This window comes from Equus caballus, chromosome 1 (genome assembly GCF_041296265.1).
Source record: "Equus caballus isolate H_3958 breed thoroughbred chromosome 1, TB-T2T, whole genome shotgun sequence".
Classification (NCBI taxonomy): domain Eukaryota; kingdom Metazoa; phylum Chordata; class Mammalia; order Perissodactyla; family Equidae; genus Equus; species Equus caballus.
Genome location: NC_091684.1, coordinates 181,789,867 through 181,811,448, shown reverse-complemented (window position 1 = coordinate 181,811,448; position 21,582 = coordinate 181,789,867). Strand labels below are relative to the sequence as shown.

Sequence of the window (21,582 nt, the reverse complement as noted above, 5' to 3'; positions counted from 1 at the left end):
ATATAATTAAAAGGGTGTGGCACATAGATAGAACTGAGTAACTATTAGTATTATAATTATCAGTCTTTTTAATCTTATGATGTTTACTTGTATAGAAAATTTCTAATAACACACTAATAAAAAAATCACCAGCTGAAGAGAAAAGATACTGAGGATCTCAAGGCGGCAGATGAATACAAGATGGAAGGAGCTTGAATCTCTAAATGACTACATGGAGCAGAAATTCCCTTTCCATCCCATCTCCCCTAACCAATCCACATTAGAGACTGCAACAAAAGCAAGTAATAAACTTTTATTTGTTAAATCATTAAGACTTCAGGGTTCACCTATTACAGCAACTAGTCTTATTCACCTTAACTAATACATGTAATCAAGAATGGATGCTATGCATTGAAAAGGTACTAGTATATTTGTTAATAGGCTACTCATAAAATAGATTCTAGGACTAGAAACAGCATGAGCTAGTATTTAATATCGTGAAATATCCCCCCTATATTTGCCCTCTCTCACGCCAGTTTAATGAGATAAGCCATAACTAAAAGTCCCTTCCCCCAATCTTTTAAAAGGTTTCAGCTCCCCTTCCTTTCCCATACAAAGTAACTGACCACATTAACTCCAGAAAATTGCCATTTGTTTACTGGATGTCTTACGCCAGCAGCTCCCACTTTAACCCCTTCATCCCCAGTGCATCCCCAGTATAGTTTTGTTATCAGTGTGCAAGCAGCTATCAAGAGGCAGAGGAACTCAAGGAATAAGCTGAGGCTACGGAAGAGCCAAGAGTCTAGTGATTAAGATTCGGAGCTCTCACTGCTGTGGCCTGGGTTTGTTTCTGGTCAGGGAATCACATCACCCTTCAGCCAGTTGTCACGCTGTGACAGCTGCATGCTGCTGTGATGCTGAAAGCTATTCCACTAGTATATATTTCATATACCAGCATTGTCACCCATGGTGGACAGGTTGCAGTGGAGCTTCCAGACTAAGACAAACTAGGAAGAAGAACCTGGCCACTCACACTTGTGAAAAACTGGCCATGAAGACCCTATAAATAGGAGGAGAGCATTGTCTGATATAGGACTGGAAGGTAAGAGGATGGCGCAAAAAGACCAGGCAGAGTTCCACCCTGCTGTACACAGGGTTGCTACGAGTCGCAAGCAACTAGATGGCACTAACAAACAAAACAGAAGGATCCTCAAGATGAATGCTGGATGGAGCTGCATCTACCATGTGCTGTGGACCTGTGGCTTTCCGTTTGTTTCCCTTCTCCCTTCACCCAGTAAGGAGACCCTGGACGCAGAACAGATTAGGTTTCAGGCAGGCATTTTATAAGCAGATTACTTTTGTTTTTATTGGGATTATGTTGTTTTTTAATTTCAATGCTTAAATTCCAGTAAAATTGTTCTGACTTCCATTATATTTATTAAGTCTGTGTGTAAAAGCAGGAAAGCAAAGTAGAGGGAGGGCTTTAAGAGCACAAATTTCCTCATCCAACATGAGATGGAGTTAACAGATATTGTCTACAAGTGATGGTCAAGATAGAGAGTTTTAAATGTAATACTTTAATTTGAAAGGGAATCCAAACGTAAATCTTAGAAAGGGTAGGTGAGGGAAGAAGTAGTGGCAGAAGAGTATACAGTAACAATTCAAATTTCTCATCTTACATGGTAGCAAGTCAATATATACTGCTTACAACTAATAAATGAAGAAACCGACAACTAAAAGCAAAGGTCTGCATCTCTTGGAGGAGACTATTGTGAGCACTTTCATTGTTTTCATGTTAAACTCGCATGTATTGTCTAGATTGTTCTCACCTGGATTTTTCCTTGTGTAAGAAAAAGTCACAGAAAAAGGTGAAAAAATTATATTTATTACATAAAGAATACTATTTTATTCAGATGCAAACCATACCTGATAAATACATACAGAGGATACAAAAAAATTTGGCAAATTGTCCTTTTATAGTAGATTTTTGTTGAAATAAATACACACAATATTGTACTTCAGTATACGGATACATGAACTAAGCATGGATCAGGGAATTCATTCCTGTTGTTTGAGTAGCATTCTAAAAAGATTTATCATATTTAAAAAACCAAGAATACAATATCTTAATATTTTAAATTAACTTGAAAATATTTTTAATACAGTGACTTACCGAGATTCTGTGAGTCACCAGGTTTCTTTTCATTCATTTTACTAGGAAAAATAAAAACATACAATATAGCCATCTTAATTTTAGAAGTCTCAAATTATCCATTTTAATTAAATTTAGTCAATGCGTAATTACAAATAAGGTGCATAATCATTTCTTACTCTAGTACTTAATTTCCTCACCTTTCACACGTCTAAGACCAACAGTTCTCACTAAGGGTGGTAAAGTCTGGGGACACTGTTAAAACTGGAGGGAATGTTTTTTAGATGTCAAAAAGACTAAGACGAATACTGGCATTTGGCGGAAAAGAGCCAGGATTGCAGGACATCTTGCAATGCACCAAACAGACCTATACAACAAAGAATCATCTAGACTTTCAAATTTCCTGCTTGACATTCAAGTAGGTAAACAAACCTATTTACAATTACATTAACCTAGAACCTAAGCCCATTCTACACATAAATATCGAATCCTTTTTTTTTCCTTGATATTTTAGGACAAAATGCGTATTTCCAAACCACAATTCCTATGTAAGTCAAAGAAATTTGTATTTTATTTTTGTTCATAATTTTACCAAGAATTGTTCATTGTTTAGGGGGAAAAAAAATCACATCATCAATAGCAATGCCATTCACATCTGAATAGCCTAAGAACAATCCTTTATCAGGCTATACTTGTGGCTAGTGCATCTGCAGGGATTCTATATAGAGCTGCAAGCATCTGCCTGCCGCATCACATCTTCCAGCACAGCGCTCAACCGTTTACATACTGGAAGACAGTGATCTGTTCTGTCTCCTCACTCCCTACTAGTTAATAACACTACTTATATTCATTACTGAAATATAACATTTTCTAACTGTTCTCTAGTGCCAAAAGATCAAATGGAGGAAGAACATCTTAATAACATCAAAGTTTCACTTTACCAAGGATATATGAAAGCCTACTTGAAATATTATGGAATTCAAGTACAATAATGTATGTGTAAGCTCTTGGAATTTAAATGGAAAAGAAAAAAACATAATAATGCTACTAGGTGAATGTAAGCTCATTTTATAGTTGCAAATCCAATGCTCAGAGAGGTTAAACACTTACTTGTCCAAAGTCACAGAGTCATCAGTGGTAACAGACTAACCTATAACTGAGCGACTATGCCACTTCATATGACAACAATGAAAGAGCATAATAAATAATACAGAATATTAAATATCAAAGGGAGGACAAAAAACCACAAAGATTATCAAATTTCATCAGTGCTTTCTTACATTTTAGAATTTATGTTTCATACTGATTGTAAGAACTGTTTTGGGTTTAAACATTGATTTTCTCATATATCACTTTTGTGCTTTCAAAAAAGTCACAGTCCAAGTCTTCTGAATCACTGATTCCAGGCCTTCAGTATTTTCTGGTTCTTCCTTACAAACTCATCTATGCCATCAAGATGGGTAATTCTTAAAAGAATCCATAAAACAACTAAACACCTTAGGTCCACCACAAAATCCAGACCTGAAGTTGACTCCTTTGCACACAGCCCTAGCTTTGCTTTGACTCCATCGAAACGCTACTTCATTTAAATTTCAACTAAATGCCAGCCTTCTCCAAAATCCTATAAGAAATTTATTTTTCTCTTTGGTGAGAAGCCCTGTGGTTCCTCTGGTCTGCAATCTCTCACTGCAATGAGTCAATAAATGCAACTTTATCACACTACAGGTTTACCCTAGTGGTTTTAGGCTGACTGGGCTAGGACAGGAAAAGAATAAGACAAACATCACAAAACATAAGCAACTGGTGAATCTGGATAAAGGGCATATAGGAGCTCTGTATACTATTATTCTAACTTTTCTCTAAGTTTAAAATTATATCAAAAAGTTACCCCTAAATTGGATGTTCTGAAGACATTACACAATCCATACTTCTGACCAGTTGACATTAGCCTTCTTTCTAATCCCTAGCACCTGAAATAAAACTTTTGTTTCTCAATCCTGATTGATGATTGCTTTATTTCATACAACAGTCTCCAAAACAAAACTCCTAGGGGGGAAAAATGGGCAGGGGGCTATTCACACATTTTTAGTTGTACTTTATCATTTCTTTTCCATCCAGTACATGAATTTTCTAACTTCCTAAATGCCAGGAAGAAAAACATGTATGTAATACACAGCTCAATAACAGCCCAAGTCTTACAAAAGACCTGGTCTCAGAAATAATATCAAACTATTCCCCCATTCCTAGAGAAATCATTAACAACTTAACGAAGAGTTCCAGGAAGCCACTATCAAGAGGTATTCTGAGTCTCCATCTGGTCAGGTAAGCTCCACTCTCCCACTCATATTTGATACTCCTCCCTTCAAAAGGTGCAGCCCGATTTCCCTCTCCTTGATGTGGCTGTGCTTAGCAACCTGCTTCCACCAAAAAGCCTGGCAGAAATGACAATGTGTGACTAGGTCATAAAAGGCACTGTGACTTCCTCCTTGCTCTCTATCATGGGTCACCTGCACTGGAGGAAGCTAGTTGGTGTGTCATAACGCTACATCATAATGCTCCTTGCAGAGGTCCACTTGGCAAAGAACTGAAGCACTTACCCACAGCCATATGAGTGAGCCATTTTAGAAGCAACTCCTCCAGCCCCAGTCAAGCCTTTATATGACTACAGCCTGGCTGACAGCCTGAGAGCAACTTTATGGGAGATCCTAAGCCAGAACCACACACCTAAGTTGCTCCCAAAATTCTGGCCCACAGCAATGGTCAGATGTTTAGTAAATGTTTCTTGTTTTAAGTCACCAAGTTTTGGAATGATTTGTTACACTGCAATAGATAATACAATAAAGGAAGTCAAATTGCCTCCCATTCTAGCTGGGTGGCTAGTCTAACAGTTTTTTGGTGGGATCTTCAGGATTTCAATATATATGACCATGGCATCTGCAAACAGATAATTTTACTACTTCTTTCCAATTTGAATGACTTTTATTTCTTTTTCTTGTCTGATTGCTCTGACTAGGGCTTACAGTATAATGTTGAATAGGGGTGGTGAGAGTGGGCACCCTTATCTTATTCCTGATCTTACAGGAAAAGCTTTCAGTCTTTCACTACTGAGTATCATGTTAGCTGAGGGCTTGTCATGTATGACCCTTATTATGTTGAGGTACATTCTTTCTATACCCAATTTGCTGAGAATTTTTATCATGAAAGGACAATGAATTTTGTTAAATGCTTTTTCTGCACCTATTGAGATGACCATGGGATTTTTATTTCTCAATCTATTAATGTGATATATAACATTTACTGATTTGCATATGTTAAACCTTCCTTGCACCCAGGGATGAAACCCACTGGATCATGGTCTATGATCCTTTTAGTGTGCTGTTGAATTCAGTTTGCTAGTATTTTGTTGCAAATTTTTGCATCTATACTCATCAGGGACATTGGCCTGCAGTTTTCTTATAGTGTCCTTATCTGGCTTTGGTGTCAGAGTAATGTTGGCCTCGTAAAACAAGCTTGGGAGTCGAACATACACTTTAGAAAACACATACAACATGGTCAAACAAGAAAATGAAAGAGGGAAAGCTGGAAAATTCACAAAAATGTGGAAATTAAGCAACACAATTTTAAACAAGCAAAAGATCAAAGCAGAAATCACGAGGGAAATTAGAAAATACTTAGAGATGAATGAAAATGAAAAAGAACCCATAATGTACTAAAACCTACAGTGTACAGCAAAAACTGATAAAGAAATTTACAGCTATAAATTAAAAAAGCAGGGTCCCAGGGACGGCCGAGTGGCCGAGTGGTTAAGTTTGCGCGCTCCGCTTTGGCAGCCTCAGGTTTCGCCTGTTCGGATGCTGGGCACTGACTTGGCACTGCTCTTCAGGCCATGCTGAGTTGGCGTCCCACATAGCACAACTAGAAGGACCCACAACTAAAATATACAACTATATACTGGGGGGATTTGGGGAGAAAAAGTCAAAAATAAAACGGGTCCCAAAACAATATCCTATCTTTATACCTGAAGGAAGTAGAAAAATAAGAGCAAACTGAACCAAAGCCAGAAGGAAAGAATTCAAAGATTAGAGTGGAGATAAACGTAAATAGAAAAATAGAATAAAATCAAATGTTGGTTCTTTAAAAAGACCAAAATTAAGAAACCTTTAGCTAGACTGACCCAGAAAAACAGAGAGAAAAGACTCCACTTACTAAAATCAGAAACAAATGGAGATTAATAGAGAACTTACAGAAAAAAAGGACTATATGAACAAGTGTAGACTAGCAAGTCAGATAACTAAACAAGTTAGAAAATCTTACAAAACAAAGTCAAGCAGAAACAGAAAACTTTACAGATCTATATCAAGAGATTGAATCAATAATCAAGAACCTCCAAAGAAAGAAAATTCTAGGCCTAGAAAGCTTCACTGGTGAATTTTATCAGTTATTTAAAAAAGAACTGGCACCAGTGTTTCTCAAACCTGTCCAAAATAGAGAATAGGAGAAAACACTTCCTAATTCAACCTGTGAAGCCAGCATTACCCTGATAACCAAAGCTAAAGACATCACAGAAAAGCTACAGACCAATACCCCTTATGAATATAGATGCAAAAATCATCAACAAAATACTAGCAAACTTGATCCTTGTTAAGAGAATTGTACATCATGACAAAGTGGTATTTATCCCAGGAATGCAAGGATGGTTCCACATATGAAAAATCAATCAACGTAACACATTACATTAACAAAATCAAAGAAAAAGGTCACATGCTCATTCGTGCAGAAAAAGCATTTGACAAAATCCAACCCTCTTTCATCATAAAAACAGTTTAGCATTAGAAGGGAACTTCCTCAGTATAAGAAAGGGCATCTATGAAAAACCCACAGCTAACATCATACTCTGTCATGAAGGACTAACAGTTTTACACATAAGATCTGCAGCAAAACAACAATGTCCACTCTCACCACTTCCCTACAACACTGTACTAGAAGTTCTAGCCAGAAAAATTAGGTAAGAAAAGAAATAAAAGGCATCCAAACTGAAAGCAAGAAGTAGCACTATTTGCAAAAGACATGATCTTATATGTAGGGAATCCTAATGAATTTACAAAAAACTTTTAGTGCTAATAAACAAATTCAGCAAAGCTGCAGGATGCAAGATCAACACAGAAAAATCAGTTGTATTCCTATACAATAGCAAAAAACAATCCATAAAAAGAAGTTAAGAAATCAACACCATTTACAATAACATCAAAAAGAACTACTTAGGAATAAATGTAACCAAAGAGGTGCAAAATCTGTCCACTGAAAAACACTAAACATAGCTTAAAAAAATTAAAGAACCCAAATAAATGGAAAGACACACTGTGTTCATGCTTGGAAGACCTAATATTGTTGAGACAGCAATACTCCCCAGAGCAATCTATTGATTCGATGCAATCCCTATCAAAATCCAATGGCCTTTTTGTAGAAATGGAAAACCCGATCTTAAAATTCATACGGAATTGTATGGAACCCTGAACAGCCAAAACAATCCAAAAAAGAAAAAGTTGAAGAGTTCATACTTCTCAATTTGAAAACTTACTACAAAGCTACAATAATCAAAACAAGATGGTACCAGCACAGGGATAAACATATAGATCAATAGAAAAGAAGTGCCCAGAAATAAACCCATACATCTATGATCAATTAATTTTCAATGAGAGTGTCAAGACCATTCAATGGGAAAAAAACAGTCTCTTTAACAAACGGTGCTGGGACAACTAGGTAGCCACATGCAAAAAAATCAAGTTGGACCCTTATCTTGCACTATTTATAAAAAAACTAAAAATGGATCAAAGACAATGAAATTGAAAACAAGAAATCAATAGACAAAACAAGAGTGGGTTCTTTGAAAAGATCAATAAAATCAGTAAGCTTCTAGCCAGGCTAAGAAAAAAACGAGAGAGGACACAAATTACTAATATCAGAAATGAAAAAAGGGATATCACTACAGATCCTATGGACATTAAAAGTATAATAAAGGAATACTATGAACTCTATGCCCACAAAATTTGATAATTTGATGAAATGGACTAACTTCTTTATTTTTTTTTGAGGAAGATTAGCCCTGAGCTAACATCTGCTTCCAATCTTCCTCTTTTTGCTGAGGAAGACTGACCCTGAGCTAACATCCATGCCCATCTTCCTCTACTTTATATGTAGGACACCTGCCACAGCATGGCTTGCCAAGCGGTGCCATGTCGGCACCCAGGATCCAAACTGGTGAACCCTGGGCTGCCGAAGCAGAACATGTGAACCCAACCACTGTACCACTGGGCTGGCCCCTGGACTAATTTCTTGAAAGACATAATTTGTCAAAACTCACAGAAGAAATAAACAATCTAAATAGGCCTGTATCAAAGAAACTGAATCAATAATTAATAACTTTCCAAAACAGAAAGCACGAGGCGCAGATGGATTGACTGGTGAATTCTACCAAACATTTAAGGAAGAAATTATACCAATTCTCTACAATCTCTTTCAGAAGACAGAAGCAGAGGGAACACTTCATAACTCAGTCTCCTAGGCCAGCATTATCCTAATACCAAAACCTTTACAAAGACATCACAAGAAAAAAAAACTACAGACCAGGGGCCAGCCCCATGGCTGAGTGGTTAAGTTTGTGCACTCCACGTTGGCAGCCCGGGTTTTGCCAGTTCAGATCCCAGGCGTGGACCTATGTGCCACTCATTAAGCCATGCTGTGGCAGCAACCCACATAGAAGAACTAGAATGACCTACAACTAGGATATACAACTATGTACTGGGGCTTTGGGGAGGAAAAAAAAAGAGGAAGACTGGCAACACACATTAGCTCAGGGACAATCTTCCTCACCAAAAAGCATACCTTTAAAAAACTACAGACCAATTATCTCATGAACATAGATGAAAAAATCTTCAACAAAATATCAGCAAATCAAATCCATAAAAAGAATCATATACCACAACCAAGTGGGATTTACCTCAGTTATGCAATCATTTCCTTGATATTTACCCAAAGGAAGTAAAAACTTACGTCCACAGCAAAACCTTCACATGGATGTTTACAGCATCTTTATTCATAATTGCCCAAACTTGGAAGCAACTAAGATGTTCTTCAGTAGGTGAATGGATAAATAAACTGTGGTACATCCAAACAATGGAATATCATTCAATGCTAAAAAGAAACTAGCTATCAAGCCATGAAAAGACATGGAGGAGACTTAGATGCTTATTACTAAGTAAAAGAAGCCAATCTGAAAAGGTTATACACTGTATGATTCCAGCTATATGATATTCTGGAAAAGGCAGAAACTATGAAGACAGTAAAAAGATCAGTGGTTGTGAAGGGAGACAGGGATAAATAGGCAGAGTACAAAGGATTTTTAGAACAAATATTTTAGTGAAAATTTTTAGTGAAAATATCCTATATGATACCATAATGATGGAAACATGTCAGTATACATTTATCCAAACCCACAGACTGTACAACACCAAGAGTGCACTGTAATTTAAACTATGAACTTTGAGCGATTATCATGTGTCAATCTAGGTTCATCAACTGTAACAAATGTATCACTCTAGTGGAGAATGCTGACAATGAGTGAGGCTATTTATGTGTAAGGGTAGCGGGTACATGGGAAATCTCTATACATGGGAAATCTCTATTATCTTCCCCTCAATTTTGCTGTGAACCTAAGAATGCTCTAAAAAAATAGAGCCTCAACAAAAAAAGGAAAAGCAATAAAGTTACAAGTTTATATGGATTTACTTTATAACTAGTCTCCAGGAAACAGGTTTCCCCCGCTCTCTGCATATTGGCTCCCTATGCCCAGTGTCCACGTTTCTTCATGATTCCATTGTCATCTCAGCACATAAAGACCTTCCCAGCTTGGCTCCCAATAGTCTTTTGGGATCCCAACTCTAAAATTCAAGAAAAATACGTGAATGGTCTGGCCTACATTAGATACTCAGCTCTGATTCAAATACCTGGTACTACTTTGGCTGGAGAAGGTGTGTGGGATGGGAGCATGTTAGAATCATAGGTTCTTTTGACCAACCCCTACCAGTGGTCCTTAGAATGGTGTCCCTACCCTGCTGGGTGGTTTTAAAGAAAAGGTTGTGAGCAAGGAGGTCAGGTAACAACAGTCTTAACTGTTCAAACTGAAAATGAAAGACAAACTTTTCTGTTTTTTAATTCCCCAATATTTTATTAATTTAGAATTGAATATAGAAATGAACATTTATGTACAAATGAAGCTAATTCTCTAAAATAAAGTTAATTTTTTCATTACACTTAATATATATTATTCTTATGATTAAAAAAAAGCTGGACCAGGAGAAATTAAATGCAAAAAAATTTTTTTAAGTTAGTAAATCTTTCACCTCAGTTTCTTCATCTTAATATGAGGATAATAATAAAACAGTTGTAAGGATTAAGTGAGAAAACACATACAAAGCTTTTGGAATTCTGTGAATGTTAGCAAATATCGCTCTTCATTTTTTTCCCACTTGTAATGTCTTCTGAGCCTACAATTTCAACACTTATTTTTCCATATTTGTGACATTTACAAACCATGTGATATCACTAAAATCTCTCTACTAAACTACACAGAATTATATTCCATCATCTCAGGAAAAAAGTAACACTTTTTAAAAAAACTTTTTCAGCATTAACAAGACACAATGTGTTAAATTGTTAAAATAAGCAGCACTCATTGAACATACGCAGTTTCAGACTATAAGGACCCTCACTGTTCCGCACCCAGAATTGCAGATATAACGACAAAAGGGACAAGAGCGCTCAGTCTAGGGCTATAATGTTTACAACTAAATCGCACTAAGGAAGAAGCACTCTGCCTGGGGAAGTCTAGGAAGGTATTGGAAACCCACTGGGTGAAATTTTAAGGGGAAATAAAAAAGGTCGATGGCTAAGAATGCATAAAGAGAGAGAACAGATTTGGAGAATTGTAGTTGCATGGATAGAGCATCACAGGTTGGAAATGAGTGGCGGAGTTTTATGGAGATAATGCTTTGAAACAGAGTTGGAACCAGATTGAGAAGGGATTTGTAAAAAAAATGAAAAAGCCAACAAATTTGAATTATTTATGGTAGACAATGGGAAGCCACTAGAGATTTTTATGGAGCAACACCCGGAAGGAGAGACTGCCGAGAGAGGCAGGAAGCATTACTTAAAAAAAAAAGGCACAAACTTTCTAACTAAATCTAGTTTCTGATCCAGTTCAAACATTTTATTAGTTGTGTGAGAACAAAATTACTGAAACCCTCTTAGCCTCAGTTTTCTAACCAAAAATAGTACAAATTGCAGTGTTATTTGCAAAGATCAATGAGCTAATGTAATGTGGTTCATACAATGTTTAGTAACAATATAACAGGAGATTATATGTATCATTTATTATGTGCCACACACTATTCTAAGACTGTATATATTTTGACTCATTTGATTCTCACAATACTCCTACAAGGTAGGTCTTATTATTATCTCCATTATCCATTTGATAGAATTGAAGCACAGAATGGTTAAACAGCCTGCTTAGGGTCACACAGCTACTCAATGTTTGGAGATGGAATTCACACCCCGGCAATCTGTCTCCAGTTCCATGCCCTTAACCGCTATATTATAATAAGACTCTAGGAAAGATCAAGTCAATGTTTTTAAAATTCTAGCCAAATTTTATAGGCCTTCCAGTTAAATTTACGGATTCCACAACCCTATCTTCCAGACCTACTAGATCAGAATCTCTGAGATTTGAAGTGCAGGAAATAGTACTTAACAAACCCTTCAAGGTAGCATGCACACACTGAAATCTGAAACTCACTGATTTAGGTAGAGCAAAAACTCAATGAAAAGAGTCCACATAAGGAAAAGGAACAGATTAAAAGGTAGAGACTAATTTTTTTTAATTACTATTTGCTGGCAACTTACATGAAATGAGTAGAACAGCTGTCTGCAATTCTCAGGAAAGTACTATAGCTAAGTCTTTGCTGCAGTCTTACACAAAATGTTTAAACTTGAACGATCATAAATATTGAATATTTAAATCTATTTTTCCTGGCTTATAATGAAACAAAAAAGTTTATTAGCAGGGATCAGGGATCGTCGGAGAGTGGCAGTAGCCGGCACTGGATGAAGGAAATGTCTATTCTGAATATTACTAAGTCCTACTTTTTAAAAGATACTTATACATTTATATGGCACGGTATATACCCTCGTGTTAAAATCTTAAAAGGAACATAAAATATCTGTTCCTCTAAAGTAACACAAAATTAATCTGACAGTTTTCAATAAGGCAAGATATGAAATTTCTAGACATTTAGAGTACTCATTTACAGTTTACATTTTAGGGTACGCATTTAAACTATTCCAGAAGTTACGGCTTTGCTACAGGGTTAGAGTTTGATATTTGAAGTAGTTCATCACTAAAAACAAAACAAAACCGAAACAAAAAATACCAAGAAAAAAACCCCACAAAAACCCAAAACAAAGAAGACCTGATACTGCTGGAAATCAGCACATCAGCAGAGGACTTCCAAAATGACTCCACCATAACCCAGTCGGCCAATGAATGAAGGAGGTGAATAGGCAGGTCTGTGGAACTAACTAAACCTTATCCCCATTGTTGGCAAACCAAGACCCCAGTGAAGCCCCGCTGTTACTGTAGCAGCAGGCTCGCCTTTTTCCGGTACACGAAAAACGTCAACCGTGAAAGAAAACCATCCGGGTTTTAAATACAAAGGATACTCAGACTTCAGTTTAAATCCCCACCAGGCGTTTTTCAAAGACTGTCACTTGCCTGCAGTCGAGAGTAACAGAGATTACTCCGGGTATCCCTCTGAGAACTCGGAGCCACGCAGACGGTCTCCCCGTTCGGAACCTGCCCCTAACCTTCCATCTTTAATAAAGGAAGATTCTTTTACCCGTGGCAACGCTTTCGCAATTAGATTTAACTAGTGCTGAAGCTTCAGCATTCCAGCCGAGGGGGCGGAAATGCTCAACTGCGATGACCAGAAAGTCAGAGACTAAACAAGGTTTCGTGTCGGGCCTCCGAATCCTCCCGCCTCCGCGGTGGCATGCGAGCGCCAACCGTCGGGAGCGCAGGCCCGGGGGGCGCTCCGCAGCGCCCCGACTTCCCAAGCCGCCCACGCCCGGCCCCACCGCCCCACACCCCCGAAGGCACTCCGAGGCCCCCGCTACACTGTCCCGCCTCCCGACCCCTGACCCATGCCACAGGCCCGCCTCTCTCCCTGGAATACGCCGTTTCTTCTCGTTTCCCGTCCACTCACCAAGGCGCACTGGGCAGAAGTTCCAGAGCGGCCGTGTCACTTCTGCCTTCTCACGCTGCGCCGCACTCCAACCGCGAGCAACCCCATCCAACGGCCCACACGATTCAAATGGGCCCACTTCCGCCCGCAACCCGGAAGGAGCCCTCGGGCCCGCCCCCTGAGAGGCGGGGCCCGAGGCGACGCGGGAGGCGGGGCCGGGCGCGCCGCGGCTCTTCGCCCGCGGGGGGCTTTCCTCTCGTGTAGTCTTCCGATCGTCGTCTTTTGTTTGTCTGCCTCGTTAGGTGCCCAGACCGGTCTGGGCGCGGGGTCGGCGTTTCTGCCCCGTGGCTCTTGAGAGGATCCTCTTGCTTCTGAAATGGACAGAGACGTGCTGAAGTTTCATTCCTTCATGGAATGGAGAGTAGAAACACGATTGGATCCCGGCCTTTCCCGCCTCCCGGCGCCCTCGCGTGCACAGCAGCCAGGGCCAGAAGGGAAACACGAGCCCTCCACACACTCAGTGCTGCGTGTCCCTGCGCCTCCTTGGTGGTATCCCCGCACAGTCAGGACTTCTAATCTTTCTTTGTCCCCTGTTTGAGGAGAAAAAAAGCCAAGTGCACCAATCACCCTTATTATACCAGCCACAAATTGAAAATAAGTGGTTGGGCCAGTTCCTGGTTGAACTGAAGTAGATCAGTAGGTGCTCTGATGAAATAATGAAAAAAAACCAGCTTTAGAAGGACTATATATTGTATCCTTCCTCTAAAGTATGTGTGTGTTTGTGAATGGCATACAAAGTTTCCGGATAGGTACATAAACTGTAAGAAGTTATCTCTGGGAGTCAGATTGGTGAATGGGGAAGGGAAGACACTTGCTTTATAGCCAGGTGAATTTTTAAAATAGTAAGCATGTTTTACTTTTGCAACTTTACTTGTTTTTAAAAGAAGTTTGTTAGAAATTGAGTGTATTCTAGATAAAGAATCAGGTTTAATAAGTGTATAAATGTATAATGTTTGAATAGTCTGTGTCCATTCATTCATCAATTCGTTCAACAATTACAGAGTGGTGGTTTGACCACACATTTTGTCATTCGTGATGTGTTGTATTATTTAATGTCCCCTGTTTCCGACTCCATTAAATATATTGTTCTTTCCAGTTCCTTAAAGGCAGAAACTATGTCATATATTTTCCTATGTCTTTCATAATTCTTGGCACCTTCTGACCATTAAGATTCATCCTTTACAGGAATTAAATTCTCCAGTTAATCTGCAAACAAAAGTTAAATATACTCAAATTGCCCTTGAAAAGCCCCTAAAACAATCATAAAATACTACTTGTATGTGATTTTTTAATACAACTATATAGGCAAGTTTTGTTTTTTGATTTTTTTTTTTAATGTTTGTCCTCTGAGTTTTCCTTAGTCAGTCCTTCTTTAGGATCCTTAATGAATTCTTCAATTTTTTTCCACCAAAATGTTGACAAAGTTATCATCAACCATTGGTCAAACCAATGCGATTAATTTCTCATCAGCAGTAGAGAACCCCTTGAAGTCATTAACATATTTTTTCGGCCACAGGCCTAGCCAGGATTAATTGTATAAATTGCCTAGGGCTGGTGTTTGTTGAGTGGAATATCAAGTTATTTGCAGTATGTAAGCTGTTATTCCTTTTTTTCCCCTAGAGTGAGTATAGGGTGAATTTGAATACAATCAGCATTCAAGCAATACAGCAGCATTTTGTGAACAAAGATCTGCGATAAATACCCACTGACTAAATTAAGGAGCCTGAGTAAATACAGATTTAAGAAATTTCTAAAGAAAATACTTATTACAAGACATATTACATCTAACTAATCTGGCCATCAAACTGGGCATTCTGATAGCTAATAAATTTTTTAAGTGAAATATATTGATATAAGTATTCCACTTAATAAAAGCTGTGAAAATGGAAGAAAAAGACAAATTTTATTTAGTTTCTGATAATCCCACAGTAATCTGAACTAGCTGAGAAGTGAATCTATAGATAATTTGAATCAAATTACTTCTCTCTTCTCTGCTTTCTTCCTGCTCACATCAAATGCAGTAGAAAACGAAACAAAAACACTCTTGGGACCAACGGTCATCAGCTCACACGCAAGAGCCAATACAAGGTGCTTTGGCAGAAAAGCTTCTAGAACCTACTTTAAAAGGTTCTTACCACAAACCACATGAGTGACAATAATAACAGAATGCCTAGAAATAAATTTTAAAGAAAAGTGTTGGTCCTGATATATATATATACTGTATATATACTATATATAAAATTATATGCTATGTATATGTGTATATATATATATACTATATATATACATATGTATTTTTTTTGGTGAGGAAGATTGGCCCTGAGCTAACATCTGTGCCAGTCCTCCTCTATTTTGTATGTAGGATGCTGCCACAGCATGGATTAATGAGTGGTGTCTATGTCCGTGTCTGGGATCTGAGCCCGTGAACCTCAGGCCACCCAAGAAGAGTGTGTGAACTTAACCACTATGCCAGCAGGCCAGCCTCTAGGTCCTGATATTTTAAAAGATATAATTGGAGAACATAAGTAATTTCAATATTTCTAAGTGGAAGACAAATAGGTAAGAATTGTTAAGACATTTTACAAAAAAAAAGATTAGTAGAGGCTGGGAGTAGATAATTTCTCTTACTAGGTAGTAAAACTTACCGCAAAGCTACTATGATCAAAGAGTAGTAGTGAAAAAAAAATATTAGCATAAAAAGGACAAATACATAGAGAATCCAGAGAAATTCAACTATACATAGAATATTAATTATAAAGGTAGCATTTCAGTTAGTGGGAAAAGGATGTTTGCATTCATAAATTAACAAGAAATGGAAATAACTGGCTGTCTATATGGAAGATATAAAGTTAGCCCTTTACACTTCACCATATACCAAAGTAAATTCTAGAAGGATTATAGATGGAAATAGAAAAAAATAACAAAAATGAATTGGGAGAAAAATTAGAAGAATAACTGTGACTTTAAGTTAGAAGAGACTTCTTAAAGATGGAAAGAAACTTAGAAGCCATAAAATAAAAGATGAATATGCCACCCCAAAATACACCACTTTGGCATGTAGATTATTTTGAGCAGAAGGCAATTTAGAAAAAGCAGACACAGGAAGAACCTCTCTGCCCTCCCCCTATCTAACTAAAAGCAGGGCATAAATTTCCCTTTGTGAAGGCATTCCCCTCCTCTCTCCTGTACCAGAAGGAGGAGAATACTCCTTATCACTGGAGATGGAGATGGCACTGAGATGAGACTGCATAAAAAAGTCTTGCTAAATGCGCTTCCCTGATATATGTACCTTCCCACAATTTATTGTCCCCAGAAGCCCAAACCCCTCTTCCTTCATCTAGTCACTTCACAATTTATCACCTTTTGTTAAAATGATATATAAGCTCTCAAGTCTAACCACTTCTTAGAGTTTTCACTTCTTTTTTTGTGGACCCCTTGTGCATGTAAAATGAAAGAAAAATTTTATGCCTTTTCTTCTGTTAATCTGTCTTTTGTCAGTTTAATTTGCAGGACTCTCATACTAAACATAAGAGGGTAGAGAAAAAAATGTTTCCTCCCCTACAAATACATATGACTATGTTAAAGTTTAAAGTATTTTTTTGGAAAGATTTACATGAAAGATAAATGAGAGACTGTGAGAAAATATTTATAGTACATATGATACAAAGTTAACAACTCTAATGTAAAAAATTTTGTAATTTGATTTTTTTCAAAAAGTAATAAAAAAATGGACAAAAGAAATGAACAAGTAATTCACTGAAGAGGAAATGAGGAAGGACAACAAACAAACAAAATACTTGACCTCACTACTACACAACCAAAGATGGATTTTCCTTTCCTGGATTGGCAAAAATTGAAGCAATTCATTCCGTCGAATCCTGGGAGGATGTGGTGGTAGAAGGCACATCCTCATCTACTGGGAGCACGCGCTGCTACCACTCTTTTGCAAAGTAACTCTTTGACCAAATCTTCTCAACTTTGGGATTCTCTTATAGAAATCAGCATGCAAGTGCTTTTTGAAGCACTCCTAACAAGAAACAACTGTCTATCCAGAGGGAGGTGATTGAATAAGTCCGGGCACCTTCGTGCTGTTAGGAGACTTCACAAAGCTATATTGCTTTGCCCCTACACTACTGCCTCCAAAGTTAGGGCTAGTGAATCCCCAAAGACAAACAAATGAAAAGGAAGAATGTTGTTATCTAATTAGAAAAGTAACAATTATTCTGCTTTATGGTAATGCTGAGAAACCTGGCCCAGCAGTGTGAGGCTCATCTTACCTTAGCACTCACCTAGAACCAGTACACGTTGTAGGACTAGATTGTCCTTGACAACAGCTCATTTCTCTTCTGGGTCAGCCATACTGAACTTCTTGTAAGCTTTCTGCGTTTCATATGAGTCGAGTTTTCTTGACCTTCTTCTCCTACCCATACTTGAAGCAAATCCTTGGCTCGTACTTCTGGCAGATCCTGGTCTCCCTCCTTATACCCAGATAGGTTCCTGAATGTCTGTCCACCTTGAGGATAAATTTCTAACTGTCTGCCCTTAAAGCAATTCTTATCAATCCCTGCCAGTATTCTGCCCGGTACCCAAAGTCTGTTAACCTATCTGCTCCCATGACTAGTGGCCATTCCTGAGATCTTAGAATGAAACGTTAAGTTCCCTGCTACTCAGAACCCTAGCAGAGTCATGCAATGAGAAATATACTTCTAGAAGGGACCGTTCAAAAAGTCTAATCAGAGGCCTACTCAGGTTCTGATACCATAGGATACCTAGCTTAGAAAGGGAGCATGGGTGTGTGTTGGGGGTGGGCCCGGGAGGGGGCTGAGGCTATTGGTAGAAGGGGAAGTGGGCAAACATGTAAAAAACGTGTTGCGTTTATGTTGCCCAGTCTTGCTTTCACATTTCTTTTGTCAATATCTTTTATTATATCATATCCCTTATATGCCACTTTTCCTCTGTTCCACTTATTAGTCTACTCTTTGCAATGGTGCCAAAACAACTAAAAAACAGGGGGGAAAATCATGTAGGCAAGATGTCTACTCTTCCTTTCAGGAACTCTAGACCAGGTCCCAGTTAGTCTCTCCTCAACAGTTCTTTAGACCAGCACTGCCCAATATAAATGTGAGCCACATCTATAGTTTTCAATTTTCTGGTAGCCATGTTAAAAAAAATCAGAAGAAACAAGTGAAATTAATTGAAATAATATATTTTATTTAACCCAGTACATCTAAAATATTATGTTTGCTAGCAAACAGAATTTTAATGTATACTTAGTAGAATAAATTATTAATGAGATATTGAACAGTCTTTGTTTTTGGTACTAAGTCTTTGAAACTGGCATATATTTTACACTTACAGAACGTCTCAATTTGTACTAGCCACATTTCAATTGTTCATTAGCCACCTGTGGCTAGGTGGCTACCATATAGGTCAGCACAGTTTAAAATATGTCACAATTAGTTTTTTTTAAGAATACAGCTTACTATGGGACTCTATTCCCCAACTTCTATTTTACTAACTTCTAACAAACATTTGAAAACATGAAATAGAAGTAATTATTTTTTCCCAGCTAACTTTCTATCTTAACTATTCCTTCTCTACTTATGATCTGGTTATTGCTTCCATATTTACCTCAGACTTGTTTTTTTCACTTCCTCCTTTAATGGACTTTTTTTCCTTACCCTCTCTGTGCTCACCCTCCTTATCTGTTTCTTAAGCTTTCTTCTATGATTCTCAGCAATATTTGAATATGTTGGAATATCTCTTACTATAGCATTAATGCTACAGTTTTCATCCCATGATTGCAAATGGATCACCTCTTGTGTTTAAGTTATAATGAGAGCACTGTACAAAATAAGTATATGACTATTATTAGCGTATGACCCTGTGGTCAATAAGTATTTGTCAAGCATCTACTATGCTATTAGCAGTGCTAATAGATTTCTGAATGGAGTTTTCACTATGTACACTAAAATGTTCCCTGAGTCTTTTTTTTTTTTGCTCGAGGAAGATTAGCCCTGAGCTAACATCTGTGCTGATCTCCCTCCACTTTATATGTGGGTAGCCTCCACAGCATGGCTAACGAGTGGTGTAAGTCCTTGCCTGGGATCCAAACTCATGAACCTGGGCCACCTAAGCAGAACTTAAGCTAAGCACTGAACTGAACCACTATGCCATGGGGCTGGCTCCCCCTTATAGCTTTTTTACATCAATTTTTGAACTGGAATCAAAATATGTTTTAGGAAAACAGGTTGTTGTTTGCTACCAAACAGAATTTTTTCTCAATGTCTCAGTCACATGAATGTTTTGATCTAAATTTTTAATCTAACTGTGGTTTGGTGTCTTTTAAGGCAAACACACCACCTCCTGGCTGCAGGAAGCACCACCAAAAACAGCAATTTCGGGTCTCTTGTTTCAGGGTTGTTTGGATAATAAGTAGGTTTATTAGTAGCAGTGATTTGGAATGATACATTCCTGCTGGGTAACTGTGTGATTTTAGCGAGAGGGGCTCAAAGTTTGCTTGTAGCCAATAAGAGACACAATGTTCTAAGATAGGTCAAAGGTATGATATGTTTATGTCAACATTCCTCTCTCCAGGTTGGTATTTGGAACAAATGGTTGTCTGGATTGCTTTTCTTAATTGCTATCTGCTGGCCTGAAGTGTTTACATAGAAATCAGAGCCTCTTTCTAGGTAAGAGTAACTCCAAATGCAGGCGCACACATTGGTAATGCCACCCAGAATAAATTAAGTAATGAGCTACATGTTTGAACTGAATCTTAAAAATGCTTGGATACAATTGCTGGCAATCAAAACTGTTTTCAGTTTATTTTGTGTACTTTGATTTTTTAATCCCTCCCAGAATACTCGAGGAAAATGACTTCTCAAGTGAGTTGATAAAGCGATTCAGTTATAATGAGCCCGATTCTCACCTGCATGTCTTGATGGGGGTGGAAGAAACCTTCAAAGGCTCACAAAGGTCCAGGGCACAGAATTACCGTTTAGGAAGCAGACACTTGCTGAAAGCTTAGCTTAGCAAGCTGTTCTTTCTGGAAAATTCTTCAAGGAGACCAAATAGTACTATGTCAAGAGCTTGGACTTTAGATCTAGACAGGCTGGGACTTAAACACTAGCACTATTGCTTCCAAGCTAAGTATGGAGAACGCAACCCTCTGAGCGTCACTATTGGTTTATAAAATGTAAATGATAATAACTACCTCGAAGGTTTATTGTGAACTTTAAATGAAAGGACATTTATAATGGTAATTATGATTGGGCAAAATGTACAATCCACATCCCCTTCCTTCTCTCAGAGGGATGTGGCATTCCAGGTCCAGTTCCCTTATGTTGGTGGTCCACGTAGATTCACCTGGGACTCTCCTCCTAAGTGGATCTTAGCCTCCTGCTCCTTTCCTCTTCCATTCAGAGACTCTGACTTGCTGTTGAATTTCCACCTTGACAACTAATCTGGAAAATTTATCCATGTTAATATAAACAGTTAATGGATTAGCTTTAATAAGCTGTGTCTCCAACTCAAATAGATAGTGAGAATTTGGGGGTAATTGGATGTAATGTTTGCTATCTAACTCTCCTTCCTCTTTTTTTCAATAATTTGGGTTTGCAAGTCTGGCATCTCAGAAACTGCTCACGTCTTCTTGGGTATTTGTACAGTAATAGATATTAAACTTCAGGATGTGGACAGTCATCGTAATGGGCAATCAGATTTCCCGTAAATGAGATTAACAAAAGGCTTACAATAGGAAAAGAGAAAGGGAACCAGCGTTTAGTCAATACTTTCTACATTGCAAACACTGTGTTAAAACTATCCAAAAGTCGATTTGCTTAATCCTGACTAATAAAAAAGATGATTAAACTAGGATTTAATGTGATTAAGTAATTTGCCCAAGACCACAGTAGACAGAACTGGTGTTTTAACTCCAGCTCTTTTGTGTACAAAGCCTGTTCTTTTTCCATCATAATATTTTAATTCACATACCCCTTGAGCAGCTATAAGAAACCTAAAACAATCAGCTACTGGTACAGTTTGGCTTTTATGGGAAATCTGTTTACTCATCTGTAGAATTATAGGATGTTA

At 37.9% G+C, this 21,582-nt stretch overlaps 1 protein-coding gene across 5 annotated transcripts in view; it reads right to left on the bottom strand.

The window, feature by feature from the left end:
- The window catches only part of G2E3 (G2/M-phase specific E3 ubiquitin protein ligase), a 50,942-nt gene extending 36,794 nt beyond the window's left edge, over positions 1-14,148 (bottom strand). The window contains exons 1-3 of one of the 5 annotated variants that reach the window (XM_070241513.1): positions 3,412-4,542; positions 3,242-3,303; positions 2,153-2,193 (exon numbers count right to left, since the gene is read on the bottom strand). In XM_070241513.1, the coding sequence (XP_070097614.1) occupies positions 2,153-2,189 (37 nt within the window). In that variant the 5' untranslated portion in view covers positions 2,190-2,193; positions 3,242-3,303; positions 3,412-4,542. Of the gene's footprint in view, positions 1-2,152; positions 2,194-3,241; positions 4,581-12,959 lie in introns of those variants that run through there. The other 4 variants (XM_001489169.5, XM_023623473.2, XM_023623481.2 and 1 more) reach the window with 4 other exon arrangements.
- Positions 14,149-21,582: the final 7,434 nt, after the last annotated feature.